Here is a 20,182-nt window from a genome sequence, read left to right as displayed (position 1 = left end):
ACTCTTTCATTCATACATATGTCCCCAGGCAAGCTCTACTCTCTCTTAAAACTCTAATTTAGCATCTATTCCAAGATTCAAAAGTTCTACATGAAGTGGCCATTCCTTATCTTACTTAGGTTCTAAGCATTGGTGTAGCTGAACTGTTAAACTGCAATTATGCACCTCTTATATTTTGTTGCAGAAGTTACTTAAAAACTGGCTTTTCTGAGTTTGAGCTGGAAAACCCTGCTTGGGTAGCCATGCACTCTACAAATATGACTGATTGATTGATTGAAGCCCACCAGAAATCTTTACTTGCTTTTTCCAGGGTGAGTAATGATTCAACCTGCTGCTATGGAAATGGTTCTTCCTTCCTCAAAAGAATGCCTAGGCAATCATCACATTTATGGACAATACAACTAATATTGTGAATGTTGAAATGTTCTTTCATGGACACCTGTCATAGAAGGGAGCCAGTTGGAAGTTGGGGAAAAATCTACACAATGCAAGGCTATCCAGTAGCCTTAGGATGCCACCTAGTGTTGGCACCAAATTGCTGCAAAATACCTGACAATCTGTTTAAATTACATTTAGGGGTGTTTTCCCCAAGCAAACCCCTGGAAATAATTGTGTAGTTCCTGGTTGGCAGTATTGCTGAGAAGAGACTATGCTTACTCCTGTTGTTGACTGGTAGTGCTACAGGTTTTGAGGCAAATGAGCAAATAAGATTGTGTCTGGAGGTACACCTCCAAGACAGCAGCAGTGACATTTTGTTTGCAGGCAAGGAACTTCTCCTCATTTACCTTTGGTAGGTCATGCACTCTATTTTCAAACTGTGCTACCAATAATGTTGTCCTCATGCTCATTCGCACTTCCGGCACCAGCACCATTACCAGCCAGCCTCAGTGCAGAAGTGTGTGCTTCCTAGTTACATTGTCATCATAGACTCTGTCTGTGGGAATAAAGAGAGGCTTTGATTCAGCAGCAACAAAACTTTCTTCTTGGATGTCGACAGAGTGCTCTCAGTCTGAGGACAAAGCAGAATCTTCTTTCTCTCTCAATTCCTGTCAAAGATTTTTATATGGAGACTGCACCACCAACACTCTAACATCTCCCTGGCAGATATTGACTGGCTAGCAGAACTGAGCCGATAGGTAATGACTCTGTAATCTTTCAATTACCAAATGAAATAGGACTGTTGTACTGGCTTGATATTACGGAATTTCATGAGATGCCTACTTCTGCCTTCATATTCACATTATTGGGATTATTTGTGTGCCTTCCCACCTTTGAACACTATCACAGAGTAACCATGGACGCTTCCTATTCAATAACTGAAATGCACAAACATTTACATGCACAGACAATATAATTTATTATCATAAGAACACATTCCTTGTTATCTAAATATTGTGTGGTATTATTTATTCTATATGGTTTAACTGAACATGTTGGACCTTTTCAATTCGGGCAATGAAATGCACGACGGGGCTCTGCCTGGAGGCCCGTGCACTGCCCATGCCAAGTGCATGGGCAGTGCAGGGGCCCCCAGGGGCCCCCTGAGTCCCCTTACCGCCAGCCTCTTCCTGGCGGTGCAAACCGCCAGAAACAGGCTGGCGGTAGGGGAGTCATAATCCCCAGGGCAGCGCTGCTTGCAGCGCTGCCCTGGCAGATTAGCACCGCCGGGGCTAAAATGGCGGTATACTGCAGGCCCCGGCGGTGCGACCGGGGCTCTACCGCCACGGTCCAAATACGCAGGGAGGCACCGCCAGCCTGTTGGCGGTGCTCCCGTCGTTTTGGCCCTGGCGGTCATAATACCGCCAGGGTCATAATGACCCCCTTTGTCTCTGCTAATCACTGGTAAAGTGCTTCTTCTCTCCCTCTTAAACATGGTAACATTGGCCTACACCTGATTGGTACATTGGTCCATTTAATTTTGTTGTAAATACTTATCATGTGGTAGTACATGTACCCATCGTCTGTAATTAAATGGTTCTAGTGGGTTTCAGCACTACTTGTGCCACCTACCAAAGTATCCATTTAAAACTTATCTCAGACCCACCACATAACCCTGTAGTGCAGTTATAAACTACCATTTCAAACTGGCAAAATACATTTCTTTGAAAGGCTTAAACTTTCCTTTCAAATACTTATACGTCACCCCTAAGGTAGACCATAAAGGCTCATAGGGCATAGTCCATGGTAGGACATATGTGTTTAAGTTTTACATGTCCTGGCTGTGAAAAACTCCAAAAGTTACTTTTCCCTGTTGTAAGGCCTATTTCTCCCATGGACTGGGTTATCTTATTATGTTAAATATGCGCTAACTTCAGATTGGGAAAAGATAGAGCAATGCTGTTTACATTCAAAAGAACTCTACTTTAAGTCCGATTTAATGCTTAAAGTGAATTTTCAGGACCAATTTTGAAAATGTCACTTTTAGAAAGTTGGCATTTTTCTGTCCCAAACAACTGTGTCTTTCTGTCAGTGTCCTGAGTCACATGTCTGTGAATGGATCTCCTCCTCCCGTGGGTAATATATTGCTTCCGCAGAGTGACACAAAGGAAATGTAGGTATGAGGGTACAGGGACTTCCTGACATGATGGCTGGAGGAGCTGATTCTTGCCCTGATTACATTTCAAAGGGCCCTGCCTGCAGCACACACAAAGGAACCTGACACCAGGCCTTCCCTTGGAAAGGGAAGAACTGACCAGAACCAGTTTTGAGGCTAGATCAAGGAATTTCCCCACACAAAGGCAGGCATCATGTATAAAAATGAGACCTTCAGAACATCTCATCAGAACACTCCTGGACCTGTGTAAGATTCAGAAGAAAGCTGCCCTGCTGCCAGAAGGACTGCCTTGTTGCTCGAAGGGCTGCCTTGCTGTCTTATCCTAGGCTACTGAGAGTGACTCTAGGGGTCAGTTGGCTGACCTCCTGTATGAGCTGCAAGGACACAAAAGGCTTTCAGAGACCTCCCTGCAACTGCCTAGCTGACCAGTACCAATTGGACATACTTGGACTTGTCTGACTCTGCTGTTCGCATTTGCTGGAGTGAGTTGTGATCCCCAAATGGTGCCCCCCTCAGATCTTGAACCCTTGGTTGGGATCAGTGAGATCTTCTTCACAAGAAAAAGGTAAAAATCTTGATGTTTGCATTATTTCCAAACCTCTGTGCCAAACCTCTGTTGCCTACAAACACAAAGCTCTGGTGCGACTTACTCTCCGCTCTGACAGTGTCCATCCAGAAGACGGACAATGTTAAACCTGAACTTTGTGCCAACAGGAACCGTCCATGATGATTATCCAAAGTGAAGTTCAAGCAAAAATTGGCTTTCCCTGCTACAGAAACAAATTTTGATATGCTCAACCTGCTCTTTGCTGGGGAAAGCCTCCATCTCTTTGCAGACTCCTCTAACAGAAATTAAACTCTTCGCCCTGATCTTGAGAAGGTAACTCTTCAGTGGGATAACCTGGTCTCTGTATTCAACCTGTGCTCCCTTGTCTCTGGCTTGAACATGTGACTTTCCCCCGGTCTAGTGCAACCAGAAAACCACAAGTTGGTGCATTGTTTACTTAACACTTTAAAAATCAATATTTCCAGTTCTACGGGTTGGATTTTTGTTATCATTTTATTTATTGAAAGTTACACTATTTTTATAAATGTGTTTGGGATTTTTCTTGTGTTGTGTTATCATCTTGTTAATGTTTGTGTTCTGCATAAATACTTCACAAATTGCATTTAAGTTAAGCCTGACTGCTTTGTGCCAAAATACCAGAGGACTAAACACAGGTTATTTTAGTGACTTTTGTAGTTCACCTTGACATGGATTTTGCTTGTTGCTTGAGTGGGGCTTCCACCTGTCTCAACCAATACCCTTATTTCTTTCTGAACCTATACTGATCATTCCTATTTTTAGTTAGCAATTCATTCTCTTCACACAGATCTATCATGCTTGTGATGGCCCAGGCCTGACTGTGCTTTGCTTCATGAGATATGACATCCTGGAATATTTCTCCATCTATGGAACAGCTCTGTCCATGTGGGTCTCGTTAATGGGTAAGTGTGTTGTATTATAAACCTCCTTATAATGTGGTAAAATGTTAAAAGTCATAATATATGCCTTGGAGAGGTTTAAATGCTACTGATAAAAATGGTAATTACACTGGCTGCATCCCAGTCCATCGTCATTTTTCACACCATGCCACCTTAGTTTGGACCCCGGCGTATGCAAATCAGTCAGCCCGAACTGCCAGGTCAGGTCCTCCCTTAACTGGAATACAAGCATCCCAAAACTGGTTTTGCCCTAGTTCTTCAGTCAATTGCAGCTCAGTTTGACTGGCACAGCCAGCATGGGACCCAAGCCTGGGAAAACCTTTTACTGTTCAGGATGGTCTTTTCCTATTGGCGCAAGGTCAAGACTGATTTGCATACGTCTGGGTCCAAATTGAGGTGGCATGGTGAAAAACCCAACCCAAGGGCCCCACTAAGGGTGCAGCCTATCTTGGGTTGCATTTGGCACATTCATGAGAACATGGCCTGGCAGTTTGGACTGCTCCTGGTGGAGCTGGATCAAGACTGATTTCCATATGGATGGGTCCAAACTGAGGTAGCATGGTGGATAAAAGAATGATTGGTTGGAATGCTACCCTAAACGATTGCTAGTGGTTAAGGGAAATTTGGGCTGCACACCTTATAGAATGGTGCCACAATGATTGTATGGTGTAATCAGTGCTGTTATCAATTATGTCATTTGAGATGTCATTATTGAGGCTATCAATGATGTCATTTAACATGTCATGAGTGAGGTAATATATGAGGGTATAAGCAGTTCATGGCAGAGCTGCAAGTTTTGGTTAGCACAAAAAAATATACTTGGTAAAGGTCTGAGGTTATTTGTTTTTTAAATATTTGTTTTACCACTTTTCAACACCTAATTGTAACATCACCTTAAGCTTCTTTTACAATGAAGTGTTAGGGGTTTTTATGTAGGCAAAAATCTTATTAGCATAATTAACTATAACATTACTTTATCCTTTGTACTTCCAATGAATAAGTGACTGAGAAGATGGGTAGGCTGAGTAAACAGACGTGGAAAGGGGGTGTTGTACTTATGTAGATGTCTCTCTCTTTAACTATTTTTAGGCTCCTTAAAATTACTTTATACCTCATATTAAGAACCCACATCTCCCCTCACATTTTAATCCCCTGCCTTCATACCTGCATTAACATCTCAATGCTAATTTACTTCATTCTGCTCTTAAGGAAATTCAATAGCTCCTATTTCAACTAAAAGGTGTTCAAGCATGCCTCAATCTTGTTGGGAATACAAAATGTTAGCCCTGGAGTTGTCCATTAGAAGTGCTCCATTGGATTACTAAGGAAATAACTGACAGACTGCTGCAGGTGCTGGAAGTACATTTTGCTCTGTATGTCAGAATGTTTTAATGAAAAAGATAATGAGGATATTTGAGAACTCATAGAAAATGTGACCTCATTTTAGCTTTCTAGAGTACTAACCATAATTTCTATTACAAAGAAAACTATCATTTTTTATTTTCTGCAGTGTCCTCTTTAGGAAATACTCTCAGTTTGAAAGCTCTGACTCCACCAAGAGAGCGTTCAGGTGTGGACACTTTGACATAAATGTAGAATGTTAGTACTATAGTTGCTCATTAGAACTTTGTGGTACAGCTGACATTGATCACTAGGGAGCTGGGTTGCCATCTGACCTATTTTTTACCAGTACCACCAGCATTTGGATGTTCCGCTGGTACAAAAATTAGCGAAATCACCTGAAACCGGTATTTTAGTCCTTATTTGTTTTGTACTTTAAATAACAAATTTAAATAGAAAGCACTTTAAAATGTGTTCTAGAGCTACATTAATGATCACTGACTATTAATGTTACACATGAATACATAGGATTTTGTTTAAAGTCCTATTTAGTAACACAGCCTTTGCAGATTCTCAACACAACAACAAAAGGGAGGTGTTTTTTTCTTTGATAAGTGGCAAGTCACCGAGGACTTCTATACCTATGTAGAGGAATGAGGACGAAAGCTGAGTTCCTTTATAGGGTTATGCAACTCCTGGGTGACTTGCAATATGCTTGTCATGTACCCCAGGGATACTTCATCCAATATAACACAGGGTCACACCATCACCTACTACCATCACAAAGTACTTAAAACCTTGGTACGTAGCTCTGTCATATGAAAGAGCGAGCATGCTTGTTGACACAACAGAAACCTGTTAGATATTTCTTGGAAACAAATATTAGAAACAATCCATTACAAGGCAGTTTTTTCTTTTTTAGAAAACGCTGAATTACCTCAGGATGTGTAGAAACATGCAAAACTATCTAAAGACTCCCAAAGAATAAACCTATTATCTCTTCTTGTCATTGTAAGCTAGAAAAATAGAAGAAATAAAAGCAACATTCGATTTCCCTTGCCTTAAAAAACTGCTTCAGTTATACTCTGTGAACTAACCTGCATTTCACCTTGGCTGCTGGCTCTGGCAGCAGGTATTGTGATGTCTGAATTTGACTGTGATAACTTATAATAGTGAAGCACTGACATGTTTTCTTTATAAAGCAGCGACTGTGTGTGTCACAAGACACTGAATATAAAAAAAATCGAAACAGGCGTTTACACAGGGATTACAGAATCTCATATATATATCTGTGTGTGTGTGTGTATATATGTGTATGCATATATATATGTGTATATACATATATATATATATATATACGTATATATATACACAATATATATATATATTTATTTTTTTCACTGAAAAAATCAAAGTTCACAGGGACATTATAATTAGGAAATAGAATTTAAAAAACCTTAGAAATTCACTGAGAAAAAACAAAGGTTACAGGGACGTTATAGTTAGGTTCTGAATGTACTCGTACAAAACCACAGAAATTCAGCCGTTATAGTTAGAGTTCTTTCAAGTAAGTATAACTCGCGCCCTAAGGTATCTATAACTCACGCCCACCCCATGCACAGCTTTTTCTTCAACAAATCAAATGCTAATGTTTCATTTATAGTTATAAGGATGTTATAGAAGTTGTCATGATTGCTGTAATATCTGGGGTAATTAGCAGTGCATGGTGAGGAGTGGCTGCATGGTGTGGACTGTGGCCAGGCCCGAACAAGCCAAACTCCATAACCACCTATCCCTGCACCATGCACAGCTGAACCGTCTGTCTCTCTTCCCATGAGAATAGACATGAGAGGGTGTCTCTGGCTGTGAGAGTGTCTGTCTGGGTGTGAAAGTAGGTGTGTGAGGGTCTGAGTGGTTTGTGAGTAGGTGCACGAGGGCCTGAGTGGTTCTGTGAGTGGGTGTGTGAGTGTCTGAGTGGGTCTGTGAGTGTGTGTGTGAGGGTCTCAGTGGGTCTGTGAGTGAGTGCATCAGTGTCTGAGTGGGTCTGTGAGTGGGTGTATGAGGGTCTGAGTGGGTCTGTGAGTGGGTGCTTGAGGGTCTGAGTGGGTTTGTGAGTGGATGCATGAGTGTCTGGGTGGGTCTGTGAATGACTACGTGAGTGGGTCTGTGAGTGGGTGCATGAGGGTCTGAATGGGTTTGTGAGTCGGTGCTTCAGTGTTTGAGTGGATCTGAAAGTGAGTGTGGGAGTCTATGAGTGGGTCTGAGTGGGCACATGAGTGTTAGAGTGGGTGTGTGAGTGGGCATGTATGAGTGAATGAATTAGTGTATGAATGAGACTGAGATTTAAAAAAATATTTTTTGCGTATTCCTGATTAATCTTGATTAATTGTGAATATTGCGCATGGTGAAGAAAAATAATTTTAAACCCATAATTTGACCATCAAGTACCCCTATATCACACTCTTGGGGTCATGGTACCCCCACTCTGCCCCCTTATGTTACTTTTCATTTGTTTTTTAAGCCACAGGGAACATGTCCCGAGACCTTAAAATGGCTGCTGCAACTCTCTGTTCAGGTTGTGGCCAGCCAATTACAGCACTTTTATTTGTATGCGCATCCGTGAAAATTTGCGAATATTCATGAATTATTCATGCCTTCTGATATACAAATTTATTTTCCCTTTAATATCTCAAAAACTACTGAACGGATTTACACCTAACATCCAAAAGTGCAATCTACGTACTAACAGCTAGCTTTCTGCCAAATTTGGTGTAATTCCATCCAGTGGTTCGGGCTCTAGCCATGTTTAAAGGTCCTATGGGAAGTAACACAACCTTTTTGACCCTCCCTTTTGCTTGGAATTACTCAAAATTTGGCAGGAACCTAGACCTTGGTTCACAGATTGTGCTTTTTGTGATTTGGTGTAAATCCATTCCGTAGTTTTTGAGAAATTAAGGTTTAAATAATGTGTATGTCTGGATGATTAGGTCCAACGGACTCCTATAAGAGTCTTACGGGAGCAGCAATTAAAAAATAGAGTGTTCTGAGTGGGCCTTCTTGCTCCCATGGAAGTCAGCGGGCACTCTAATTGGCTGTCAGCAAGATGAGAAAAAATTTACTGGCAGCCATTATGAACTGAGGGACTTAGTCCCCTGCCCTTGACTTTAAAAGGAAAAATATATAAATATATAAAGGGGACAGGGTAGTAATACCATGCCACCCAAGTCCCTGTTTAGGAAACCTACTGGGACCTCCCCAGGGCCAAACTAAAAAAAAGAGGGCAGTATTTATGTCAAAGCAGCTCAGTGCAGTGCAGCAAGTCACCTTGCTGTGCTGTGAAGCGTCACTGGGAAAGGGCAGGAATGTGTCATAATTAAGGCAGTCCGCACATTCCTGTCCTTTCCCCCGTGCTAGCGTACAATGGGACGCCTAGCGCCAACACAGGCACCCTTGCGCCAGGTGAAAGGGTGCCTGCATTGCATGCAGGATTGTTTTTGTGTAGGAAGGAACACATTCCTGGACAAAAACAATCCTTAGAGGCATATTCCTCTATGTGTGCTTCAGAATGCAGCACACATACAAAAAGGAAATAATAATGAGAAATAAAGATATTTCTCCTGTGAATGAGTCTCGTGGGGAAACTTATCTTTTTGGTGCGTTTCCAGGGTTACCAGGTTTGGTAAATCTGGAGATGTGGCAAAAGCACTAGGTGGAACCATGGGAACACCCATGCTCCACCCATGCACCACCTCCCTGGGGCCAAGTAATATATGTGTTTTCAGACAAAACTACCATTTCTATAACACTACTATGTCATCATTTAGAGCATTTGCAGTTCAAGATGATCAGACGGTAGTAGTCATCATGAAACACTGGGGAAAAACAAATCAATGGGACTGTGAAAAAAAACTCATAAATGTTGTGCATGTCCAACTGTCATTATATCTCTGTAAGATATTTTATATATGTGAAAGCTTAAAAGCCAACAATACAAAGAGGAGATTTTTACAACTGTTGTTACCCTTGCCAGACCATATAATGACATATCTCCTGAATTAACAATCTACAACTCATAAGTGCCATTTCCTAGAACAGCGATACAGATCCATAAAGAAATGTACCTGTTTCATGTAGAAATATATAGATGGAGTTGATGAGATATAACTTTTAGTTCCTCTGTTGTGTCATTGAATAAGAAGTAGAGCTCTAATGTTTCCCACAGTCAGCAGAGTCTCTATACTTGTTGGTGGTATTTAGTAGTATTGGGCTGCGTTTGTAGCCTACTTTGTGTTATTAACCAATCACATAATGGTTTAGTTCTTTATTTTATTTGTTAAATAGTTTTCTATATATTTTCATAGTCATGTGGGCAGAAATGTGTGTTTCTAATGCCTTTTGTAATACTTGTTAAACTTCATTGCTGCAGACTAGTTTATTTTCTTACCTCATTTTGGTTTTTGGTAGTATTGTGCTACATTAGTAGCCCAGATTGTATTCAAGGAAATAATTGTCCTCCTTGCAAAGTGGAGTTGTTGGTACAATGTAGTGTCCTAATGGGTAATAATGTAACTCTTTATACATGTGTCTGCCTCTGTGTTCCTTATTCTTGCATGTCAGTGTATGTGCAAGAGGGTTAGGGTTTGGTTGTTTGGGCACAGTCTCGTTTTTTGGGCCAGACATCATGCTAAGAAAGTAGATGTTAAAAATGATTTAGGTTTGGAAGGAGTTGAACTAACATGATTGGTGAAAGAAGTTTGAAATGGAATCTGTTGATCCATCAATGAAAGAAACAAAGGTTTAAGATTGGTTATAGTTTGAAAACTTAATTTATTATTTCTACACAAAGCCAACTTAAACTACACAAACCTTACATACTCCAAGAAGTTATAGTTATAACTTAAAGTTATAATTTGCACGCTGCCTAGATCCTACTGCATCTCACCCACCTCTGTACAAAGTGTTAACAACTCACTCGCAAGATTAAATTACCCATAGCTTGTGCTTTCCCCATGCACTGATTATACCCTTTCATATTACATACAGCATGTTAAATGATAGCATTCATAACAACATTCATGCCAGGTGAAATAACATAATTTATGAGAAGAGTTTGCATGGCAGAGGGCTGAGTGATAGTTATAGCTCAGAAAAACAGATATTTGAGATGAGCAGAATCTCAATGGTGTTGTAGGTGCTTCATATAAAGGAGCTGCTCTAAACCTAAACTTGGGAATTACACATATAAACATATATATATAGTTTAGTTTTAGTTTTTAGAATTTATAGAGCGCATAGTTACCCAAGGGCATCCCAGCGCTGAAGCAACGAAGAACACGAGTAGGTAGGGGAACCAAGGTTAATTACGGAATAGAATAGTTTTGAGCTTTTTCCTGAAGAGTCGCTCCGAGGATTCATAGCGGAGCTCCAAGGGAAGGGCATTCCAAAGATGGGCAGCCTTACTGGAGAAGGAGTTATTGCCCCAAGCTCTCTTAGACCGAGAAATGTGTGGATACCTAAGAGAGGAGGATCGTAGATTCCTGGATGGAGTATGCAGGGAAATTCGTTTTCTCAGAGGGATGGGACCCTTACCATGTAGGGCCCTGTGGACAATGCAGAGTGATTTGAAATGGATCCGCTCTTTGATGGGGAGCCAGTGAAGAGTAGAAATGGCCGATTTGGCGGAAGAATGTTTTAAGGAGTGAGTAAGAAGCCTGGCAGCTGCATTTTGCACTCTCTGCAGCTTCTTTATAACGTAGAGCGGTGAACTGAGGAACAGGGAGTTTCCATAATCAAGCCGGGAAAGGATTAAAGCTTGAATGAGGATTCTTCTAGCCGTGGGAGGGAGAATGGTGAGAATCTTCCTAAACATGCGTAGGAGACCAAAACAAGTAGAGGAGACTTTATTAGCTTGGGGATCCATAGTAAGCCGAGGGTCAAGCAACACACCCAGACTCTTAACTTGAGGTTTGGGAGGAGGGAGATTGCTGAAAGTGTCTGAGAACGATGGGAGAGGGAGGGCAGGGGAACCATTGACCAGGACCAAAACTTCCGACTTCCCATCATTAAATTTGAGTTTGTACTCAATCATCCAGTTGGTGATGTCACTCATACAGCGGGAGAGGTTATCCACAGACGAGTCTCCAGAGCTGGAGAGGGACACCACCAACTGTGTGTCGTCTGCATAGGTGACCAGTGACAGGTTATGACAGGTTTTATATATATATATAAATATACACACACATATATAAATATATATATATGCATATTAAAATAAACCTCAGATATTCACTGAAGAACACAGTTAAATTGAAATATGACTACAAAGTGAAACTGAACCCCGTAAAAATTACTGGTTATCGTGCGGTAAAGTAACCATAACTCATACCCCATCATGCACTACATATGAGCAGGGGCCACCCCTCCAGAGAGTGGAGGAATATCGCCCCACAAAAAATGCACCTAGAACTGAAAAATAAAGTGGTAATAATGTTTATTCATTACCATTTTATTTTTCAGACCCCGTCTTGAACAAGTGTCAGGATAGGGCAGGGCAATTGCTGCTGAGTGGCAGCAGGGAGCTCTGTTGTTTAGTTTAAAGTGGTCATATCCCTTTGGCCAGCCACCTTGCGATGGCCAGCCTGACATGGACACTTTAAACTTCTCTAACCTAGCTTTCTTAAGACAGCTTGTTAGAGAAAGCCCAGGCCTCCAGAGCTCTTAAGAGCACTGAAAGAGGCCACTCCCTCCAATCCTGACTCTTCTCTCATGCTATTTAACAGCATGAGAGGAGCACCAGGGTTGGTTAGTGCGGTTTAATGCGTCGCATTTTGAAGCATCCAGAAGACATAGATGACAAGAGGAGAGGAAGATGCTATCAAGTAAATGCCATTTTAAAAATAATTATTATTGTAGGACCCCTCCCACAGCTCCCCCACTGTAAATACAGGCCAGCTGCCACTCGTATATGACCTAACAGGAATCATTGATAGCATCTCAAATTACATCATTCATGACATCTCAAATGACAAAATCAATATAACATGTCTATAGTTTTCTCAGCAAAATCATCATTGCTTTATTCGCCCTAAACCACACAGCACTGGCAGACTTCGACGAACCGAAAAGATCAACCCTACTAATGTTTGGCATTCTGACCATCGCAGTGAGGATCTATCATGATCGTTGGGGCTACGGAGTGTACTCTGGACCAATTGGAACAGCTGTTCTCATGATCTCAGTGAAATGGGTGAGTGACCATCAATATTAATTACTGGTTGAAATCTTCACCATGGTGTCTATTTGTCCACTCTTCATTTCTTGTAGTATAAACCAGATCCATCTATATTGGAGCACCAATTCTCTAATTACAAACGATCTAGGTGGTCATTACAACCCTGGCAGACGTGTAAAAGCAGCGGTACGACCGTCTACAGGCCGGCGGTAAACAAATTGCAATTACGACCGTGGCGGAAACCGCCAACAAAGGCAGCCACTTTAACACTCAGACCGCCAAGGCGGTACAAACAAACAGCGCAGCGGTCACCGCCAACAGACAGGCGGGAGACAATGTAACGCCCACACTATAATGACAGGCCAATGCGCCACCTTTTCCGGGGCGGATTCACCGGGGATAAAAACACAGCGGAAACAGAAATTTCGAAGGGAAAACGCTCACCTCTACACACTCCATGAGGAATTAGGACACCATGGAACCAGAACTTCAAATTCTCCCTGCGATAGTCTTCCTGCTCCTCTAGCAGGAGCACGAACGCCGGCGGCGAAGACCACGGTGAGTACTGCACCTACGACACAGGGGAGGGGGAGGGAAAAAACCGGGACACACACACGCAACACCCCCACCCTCACCCACCACAACACACACACTAATGCATATCAATACATCACAGTTACACCCCCCAAATCTCCCCCGGAAGAATGCAAAGACCAAAGAAAATGAGTGTAACCATCGGAATATATTAAAAACAAGTAGGCAGAAATATATATATACACCATGTACAAAATAAATACCAGGCATAGTAGTCCAGGTACTGCACAAAGAAAGTCCGTGGAACACTGGGACCACACGGTATGGGCGAGGCCCACACAAGATCCCCGACCATGACAGGAAGAACACTGCAGGGGCATCAGAGAGCAAGAAAACAGGAACCTCAGGGGGAGGGAAAGGGGGGGTACCTCAGCCGCTTGAGTGCAGGCCCCCAAATCCACAAGGGGCCCACTCCTGTCCGGTGACGTTGGATAGGGGTCCTGCAGGGGTATAAAAGGATGTTTATTAAATCTGTGTGTGTAATGGTGTGCAATGGGTGGGTGACCGTGTACCCCAGTGCTAGCATTCCTGTGTGGGAGCTTGTGTGATGATGGTTTAGGGGTTGTATGGGTATGTGCAGTGGGCATGCTTTGGTGATGGGTGTCCATGCTTTGTTGTTGCATGCAGGGCTTGGTGTTGGGATGTGTGGTTTGTGATGTTGGGACATATGTGAGGAGTTGGGGTGCTGGGGGTGAGGGTGGGGGTATGTGATAGCATGAAGGTAGGGTGGGGGATGTAATAGTAAAGCTTTGACTTACCAGAGTCCATTCCTCCACCCTGGCCCTCAGGATGCAGAATTACCAAGACCTGCTCCTCCCATGTTGTTAGTTGTGGGGGAGGAGGTGGGGGTCCGCCGCCAGTCCGCTGAACCGCCAGGTGGTGTCTTGAGACCACGGAACGCACCTTCCCCTGTAGGTCGTTCCACCTCTTCCTGATGTCCTCCCGATTTCTTGGGTGCTGTCCTACTGCGTTGACCCTGTCCACTATTCTTCGCCATAGCTCCATCTTCCTAGCTATGGAGGTGTGCTGCACCTGTGATCCGAATAGCTGTGGCTCTACCCGGACGATTTCCTCCACCATGACCCTGAGCTCCTCCTCAGAGAACCTGGGGTGTCTTTGCCGTGCAATGGGGTGGTGTAGGTGATGTGTGGGGTGGAGTGTGTGGTGATAAGTGTGGTGATATGTAGTGGTGTGTTGTGTGAGGTGCGTGGAAGTTGTGTGGGTGATGGTGTTGTGTGCCTGTGGATGCTGTTGTTCTTGCTGGTGGTGTCTCTCTCTGGCCTTCTTTTGGAATTTTTTGTCGTGGGGGTTTGTGGGTGATGTGTGTGTGTGTTTTATATTGTAATGGGTGTGTGGGAGTGGTGTGTGTATGTGTATCAGGTGTGTGTATTTCAAATTGTCCAATGTGGCTGTGTTTTGTAAGAGTGTGTGTATTTTCAGCGCAGCGGTGTGTATCGCCAATGGAATACCGCGGATGAAAGACCGCCACGTGGATTCGTGTGTCGTGACAGTGTGGGCGTATTTCTGTTGGCGTGACGGTGGAGGTTTTGTTTTCGCCAGTTTATCACTGACCTTTGGTGTGGCGGACTTGTGTGGGTGTCTGACTTTTGGCGGATTCCGAGATGTGGGTCATAATAACTGTGGCGGATTTCTGCGGCCGCTGCGGTGTGTTGGCGGTCTTCTGCACAGCGGTAAGCGGCTTTTACCGCCAATGTTGTAATGACCGCCATAATATTTTCACATTGAGAAAATACAAAAATATATTTAACTGTCATTATACAGGAGATTCACACCTTATTCCTGTTTATTTCTGGTTGCCCAGTGTTCGTTCTGCAAGGTCATCCCCAAACTTTTTTGCCTTCATGCTTCTGTTTTTTTAACCTGTTTTTGTTGGCTTTTAGTACTCTGCAGGCTATATCATTGCTAACCAGTGCTAAAGTGTGTGTGCTGTCTCCTTTAAACATGGTAATATTGGTTGACACCCAATTGGCACTTTTAATTTACTTATAAGTCTCAAGTAAGGTGGTACTATAGGTAGCCAGGGCCTAAAATGTAAATGCTACAAGTGGGCCTACAGTGCTTATAGAGCCAGCAACTTAAGTAGCCTTTTAAACAAGTCCCAGGCCTGCATAGCTGCATGTGTGTATATTTTAAACTGCCATATTGACTTGGCAATATAAACCTTTTCCCAGGCCTAACCCTTGCTTTTTAATGGATGTAAACCACCAATTCAGTTGGCCTAAAACAGGCAATAGGGTAGCGTGCAATGTATTTGAAAAGTCGGAAATTTATTTTTAGCTTTTACATATCTTGGAAGTGAAAAACTCTTACATTCATTTTTCACTACTGTGAGGCCTATCTTTCACATAGGAACACATTGGGTTACTTTATTACATTTAATAGGTGATAAAATTTGTTTGGGAGCAGGTATGAATGCTATGTTTGGTGTTGGGGGAACTGTAATTTAAAACCTTCGTTAAATTAAGTGTGCAGTCAGATTTTAAGTCACAATTCTGACAATTACAGTTTTAGAAAATTGGCACTTTCTTGTCCTAACCGTGTAGTGCCTGCAGTCTGTTCATGGGTCATATGACTAGGTATGTTTGGAGGTGGGTCATTGTGTATTTCTCCCAGACAGCCACAAAATAAAGGTTTGGGCGTTGGCAGGATGAGCTGTCCTGACTTGATGAGAGGGGAGGAGCTTTCATCTGTCACACTTCAAAAATACTGCCTCAGCTCACACATAAAGAGCTTCACACTTGCCTATTGTGAGAGCATCTCTCTGGCATCAAGTATAGAAATTGGATCCTCAGACCCACTTGTTAGTGACACAGCCAGTTCCAGAGGTCTTCTTGCAACTGTCCAGCTGATCTGCTGCAACTGGACCTGTCTTGGTCATTTCATGAAGGTGAATGGCCCTTTTGCACCATCTTGCCACCCACACCGACCAGTAATGCAAAACTCTGATGAAGCTGACTATGCGCTCTATAGCAACCACGAGCTGTGACCGGCCATACAAGATCTGCACTTCGTGCTACACAACCAGCGATGCGAATCACCTGCAATAACCATCTGCAATGCCCGATAAGATCTTCTCGCTACAGCGATGACTATCTGCCAAGCCCGGCCTGCACTTCGTGATACAGTGACGATTATCTGCGGTGCTCTAGCCTGCTCCTCGCTGCCTCCTTTAGCATGAATAGAATGTTTTGCGCTAGACTTTAGAAGGTAACTTTTTAATCAGAATAAACCTTATGTAGTAACATCATACAGTTAAATACAATTATGTTTCAGTCTGAGTGACATAGTGACTGGGAGCCATTAAATATCATTAATCATGACAAGAGTCCCCTAAAACAATTCTACCCAAACCTACATTTCACATCTGTTTGTTGACAAAGTTCTACTAAATCTCCAAACTTTGCATCAATGTCAGGAAACTGAGAAGTTGAGAATTGCGCAAAACATTTCAGTCAGAAAAACCTTATTGCTAACCTAAGAAATAATTCTCTCTTCCCTGCTTCTCATATATGGCTGAATAAATATGAGGGGCATTTCTATCATGATGCTAGGCATCTTTTTCTCTGCTTATGAACTTCAGAGGAAAATATGTTTAAAAGATGTTCATCCCCTGCTAAGACATTCACAACATGAGGATGAAGCATGCTGCATATTACAAGAAAGATAAAGGTCTGGATTTACTAACCTCTCACACAACACAACAAAAAGCAGACAATTTGCTGTTTTGGGCTGCGTAAGGGGGAGAGAACAGAAATGTGTCATATTTAATATGATATGGATCACTTCTATTCTCTCAAAGCACTGGGACACTCCGGACAACCTAGCGCGAATGCAGGCACTCTTGTGCCATTGTGCAGAGTACCTGTGTTACTGGCAGGATTGCTTTTATACAGGAATGTATGCCTTCTTGCACAAAATTAATCCATAGAGGCATATTCCTCTTTGTATGTGTGCTCCAGAATCTGACACACATTAAAAGATGAAGTAACAGAGAAATTAAGATATTTCTCCTCATACCTCTCTGGGTGTAGGTACAACATTTTGGTGAAAACCTAGGTTCAGTGCCTTTAGTAAATCTGGGTTTGTGTCAAAGCATATGGGTGGGTGCACGGGGACATGAATACTCCACCTATGTACCTCCAACTCAAAGCAGTGTAATGCAATGAAGCAGAAGGCAGTGCATTGCGTTGCTTCTTTTTACAAAACCCCCTGAATGCAACACAAATCAGCCCTTGCGTGGCTTTGTAAATCTTGATTTGCATTTTGCATTGTGGCTGTGCCAAAAAAATGGCACAGCCGTGACACAAAGTGTTAGTAAAACTGGCACCAGGTTTGTGTTTGCCCTTTTGTGTTGTCTAGTGACATGCAAAATTACACAAGCATACTTTTGTGAAGGTAACAAACTTCGGAATTAGAAGAAACTGGCATATGTCACCTTTGCAGAATTTTATGTGAAGACCCATGTTGTTAAAAATGTTTTCTTGGGAGCTTTTTCTCTCTGAAATATATATTTTGAAGGATTTTTCACTCACCAGATGTACTTTATCTAGGTTTGTTCACCCTTTTTTTAAAACTTCAACAACTTTGTGAAGTTAAAACAAAGATTCACAAGGTTGGTGAAATTCATTGATGCCAACTTGGCACACAACTAGTTTTCATGCATTTTCATCAGTCTTCAAAAGGAGATGAACGAGATGGATGCAGATGGGCAACAGAGAGAATGAGTCATCCTGAATAAGTAGCACAGCCTAGAAATTTGAAATCTTGGGTTTTGCTCTCAGTTCCTCTAAAAAACTTTAAGGAATCTTGGCTCATGAACCTTTTTCTTTTGGCCTGTCAGCATTGCCTGCATTGCTTGGTGTTCTAGTAATTTTGCTTATTAAAACGTCCATGGAGATTAAGCTACTGGGATGATCACTTTTGTTGTGTTTCATAATAAACGATTCCCCATCAGACATATATGAGCAGACCAGATGAGTGGTTGTGGAAGTCAAGAACCTTGCAATCTTCCCTGCTCAACTAAATATGGAGGCCTGGGCAAATAACATATAACCTTGACAGAATTAAAAATAGGTAGACCCAAATGGTGTAAAAATCTCCAATTCCTTTGATATTATTGAGCACCTGATAAGTAACTTGAAGTTAATGGTAACTATAAACAATTGTACTTTACAAGTTTGAACCTGCCACATAGGTCTATGTAACATGCATTGTGGAAATACTTTGCTCTCAGCCTCCTCAGTAATATAATTTGTAAACCCTGATCATGTGAAAGATTTCACCTCACCATTGGCGGCCTCCAACTTGATCACCCCATTTCAGGATCTCTGCAACAATCTCTCTCAAATCATCAGCAACAAAATCACTACCATTTGAGGCAACTTCTGCCCAAAACTGTACCTAAGAGATCTCACCAAACACTTCCTAATCTTATCCAAAGAACCAATGCTAATCATATGGTCCATCATCATCCCAGAAGAATATTCTGCCACTAAGAAGTTCATACACTCAGGGGCCCCATCAGCCACTGCCCCCACTACGCTTACTCCAGAGGACTGCAACACATCAGCTCAAATTTCACACCCATTCTGAATGCCGCCACCCCTTCCTCAAACTTTCCCAGATGCTTGGAAATATGCAATTGTTGTCTAATTGCTGAAGAAATTCATTACAGACTTTTCAATGTTTGCCAACTACAGGCCAGTTTCTCTGCTACCATTCTTGGCCAAGATCTTAGAGAAAATCATTAGAAGACATTTCACTGAATACCTCAATAGCCATCAAATTTCTCAACACCACTCAGTCTGGTTTAAGATCCAACCGCAGCATCAAAAATTCCCTCATTCGTGCCACAAATGGCATTTGCATGACCCTGGACAGAGGAGATATAATGGCCCACATCCTCCTGCACCCGTGTGCACCATTTGACACAGTCTCACACCCTATCTTCATCCAATGTCTACACAACATTGGATTCTAAGGACACATTCTCCAATGGATCTGCTCCTTCCTGACTGAAAGGTCCCAGTCAGTCAGCCTTGCAGCGTACACCCCGGATGCTAGAGACCTCATTTGCGCATTCTGCAAGGATGCTTCCTGAGCCCTACCGTTTTTAGTGCATACATGATCCCTCTAGTCAGCATCATCCACTCCCATGACATCAATGTCCTCTCCTACTCCAATTACATGCAACTCCTTTTCTCCTTCATCATGGAAAATGCCTGCATGACTGAAATTGCTCTGTGTATGAACACCAACTGTCTAAAGTTAAACACCAACAGGAACAAACTCAGAACAGAGCATTACAATGGGACTCCCCTTCGTGGCCAATAGAGCTTTACCAGCACCCACTACCCATTCCAAGAACCTGACAATCGTTATTGTCAGCAAACTCGACATGTCTTCCCAAGTCAACAACATCATCACGTCATGATTCCATAGACCCTGAGAAAGATTTTCAAAAGGATCCCAAACAGCACCCAGAAAAATGTCAAACACACCCTGGTCACAAGCAGGCTGGGCTGTGGAAACACACTCTATGTCGGGATCAACAAAAAACTCACCAGACGGCTGCAGACTATTCAGAACTCAGTGGCCAGAATCACTCTTTACCTCCCATGTCACACTCACATTGCACAACGCCTGATGAAACTTCACTGGGTCGCCATTCACAAACGACCACAATTCAAACTCCTCACTAACACTTTCAAAGCACTATAACATTAGCCCAGCATGCGTCAACAATTGCATCTGTTTGCACAAACCTTCCAGACGCCTCTGTTTGCCCGGACTCTTACTTGTACAAATCCCACACTACGGCAAACCAGATCCGGTGGTCGAACCTTCTCCTTCAACGCTTCTGAAGCTTGGAATGACCTGTTGCTCCACAAAAGTGCCTCCTCATCACTGTTTTAATTCTACAAGAAGCTGAAGACCTGTCTTTTTGAGTAATCCCA

General features: G+C 42.6%; 1 protein-coding gene across 1 annotated transcript in view; it reads left to right on the top strand.

The window, feature by feature from the left end:
• MYMK (myomaker, myoblast fusion factor) overlaps nt 1–20,182 on the top strand; it is a 92,554-nt gene that overhangs the window by 26,181 nt on the left and 46,191 nt on the right. Inside the window, exons 2-3 of the mRNA XM_069241555.1 lie at nt 3,928–4,042; nt 12,478–12,626. Coding sequence (XP_069097656.1) covers nt 3,928–4,042; nt 12,478–12,626 — 264 coding nt within the window. The remainder of the gene's footprint in view (nt 1–3,927; nt 4,043–12,477; nt 12,627–20,182) is intronic.

The sequence above is a fragment of the Pleurodeles waltl genome, chromosome 6, assembly GCF_031143425.1.
Source record: "Pleurodeles waltl isolate 20211129_DDA chromosome 6, aPleWal1.hap1.20221129, whole genome shotgun sequence".
Lineage (NCBI taxonomy): Eukaryota > Metazoa > Chordata > Amphibia > Caudata > Salamandridae > Pleurodeles > Pleurodeles waltl.
The sequence above is the reverse complement of the archived record's forward strand: the minus strand, read 5'-3'. Positions and strand labels throughout refer to the sequence as shown.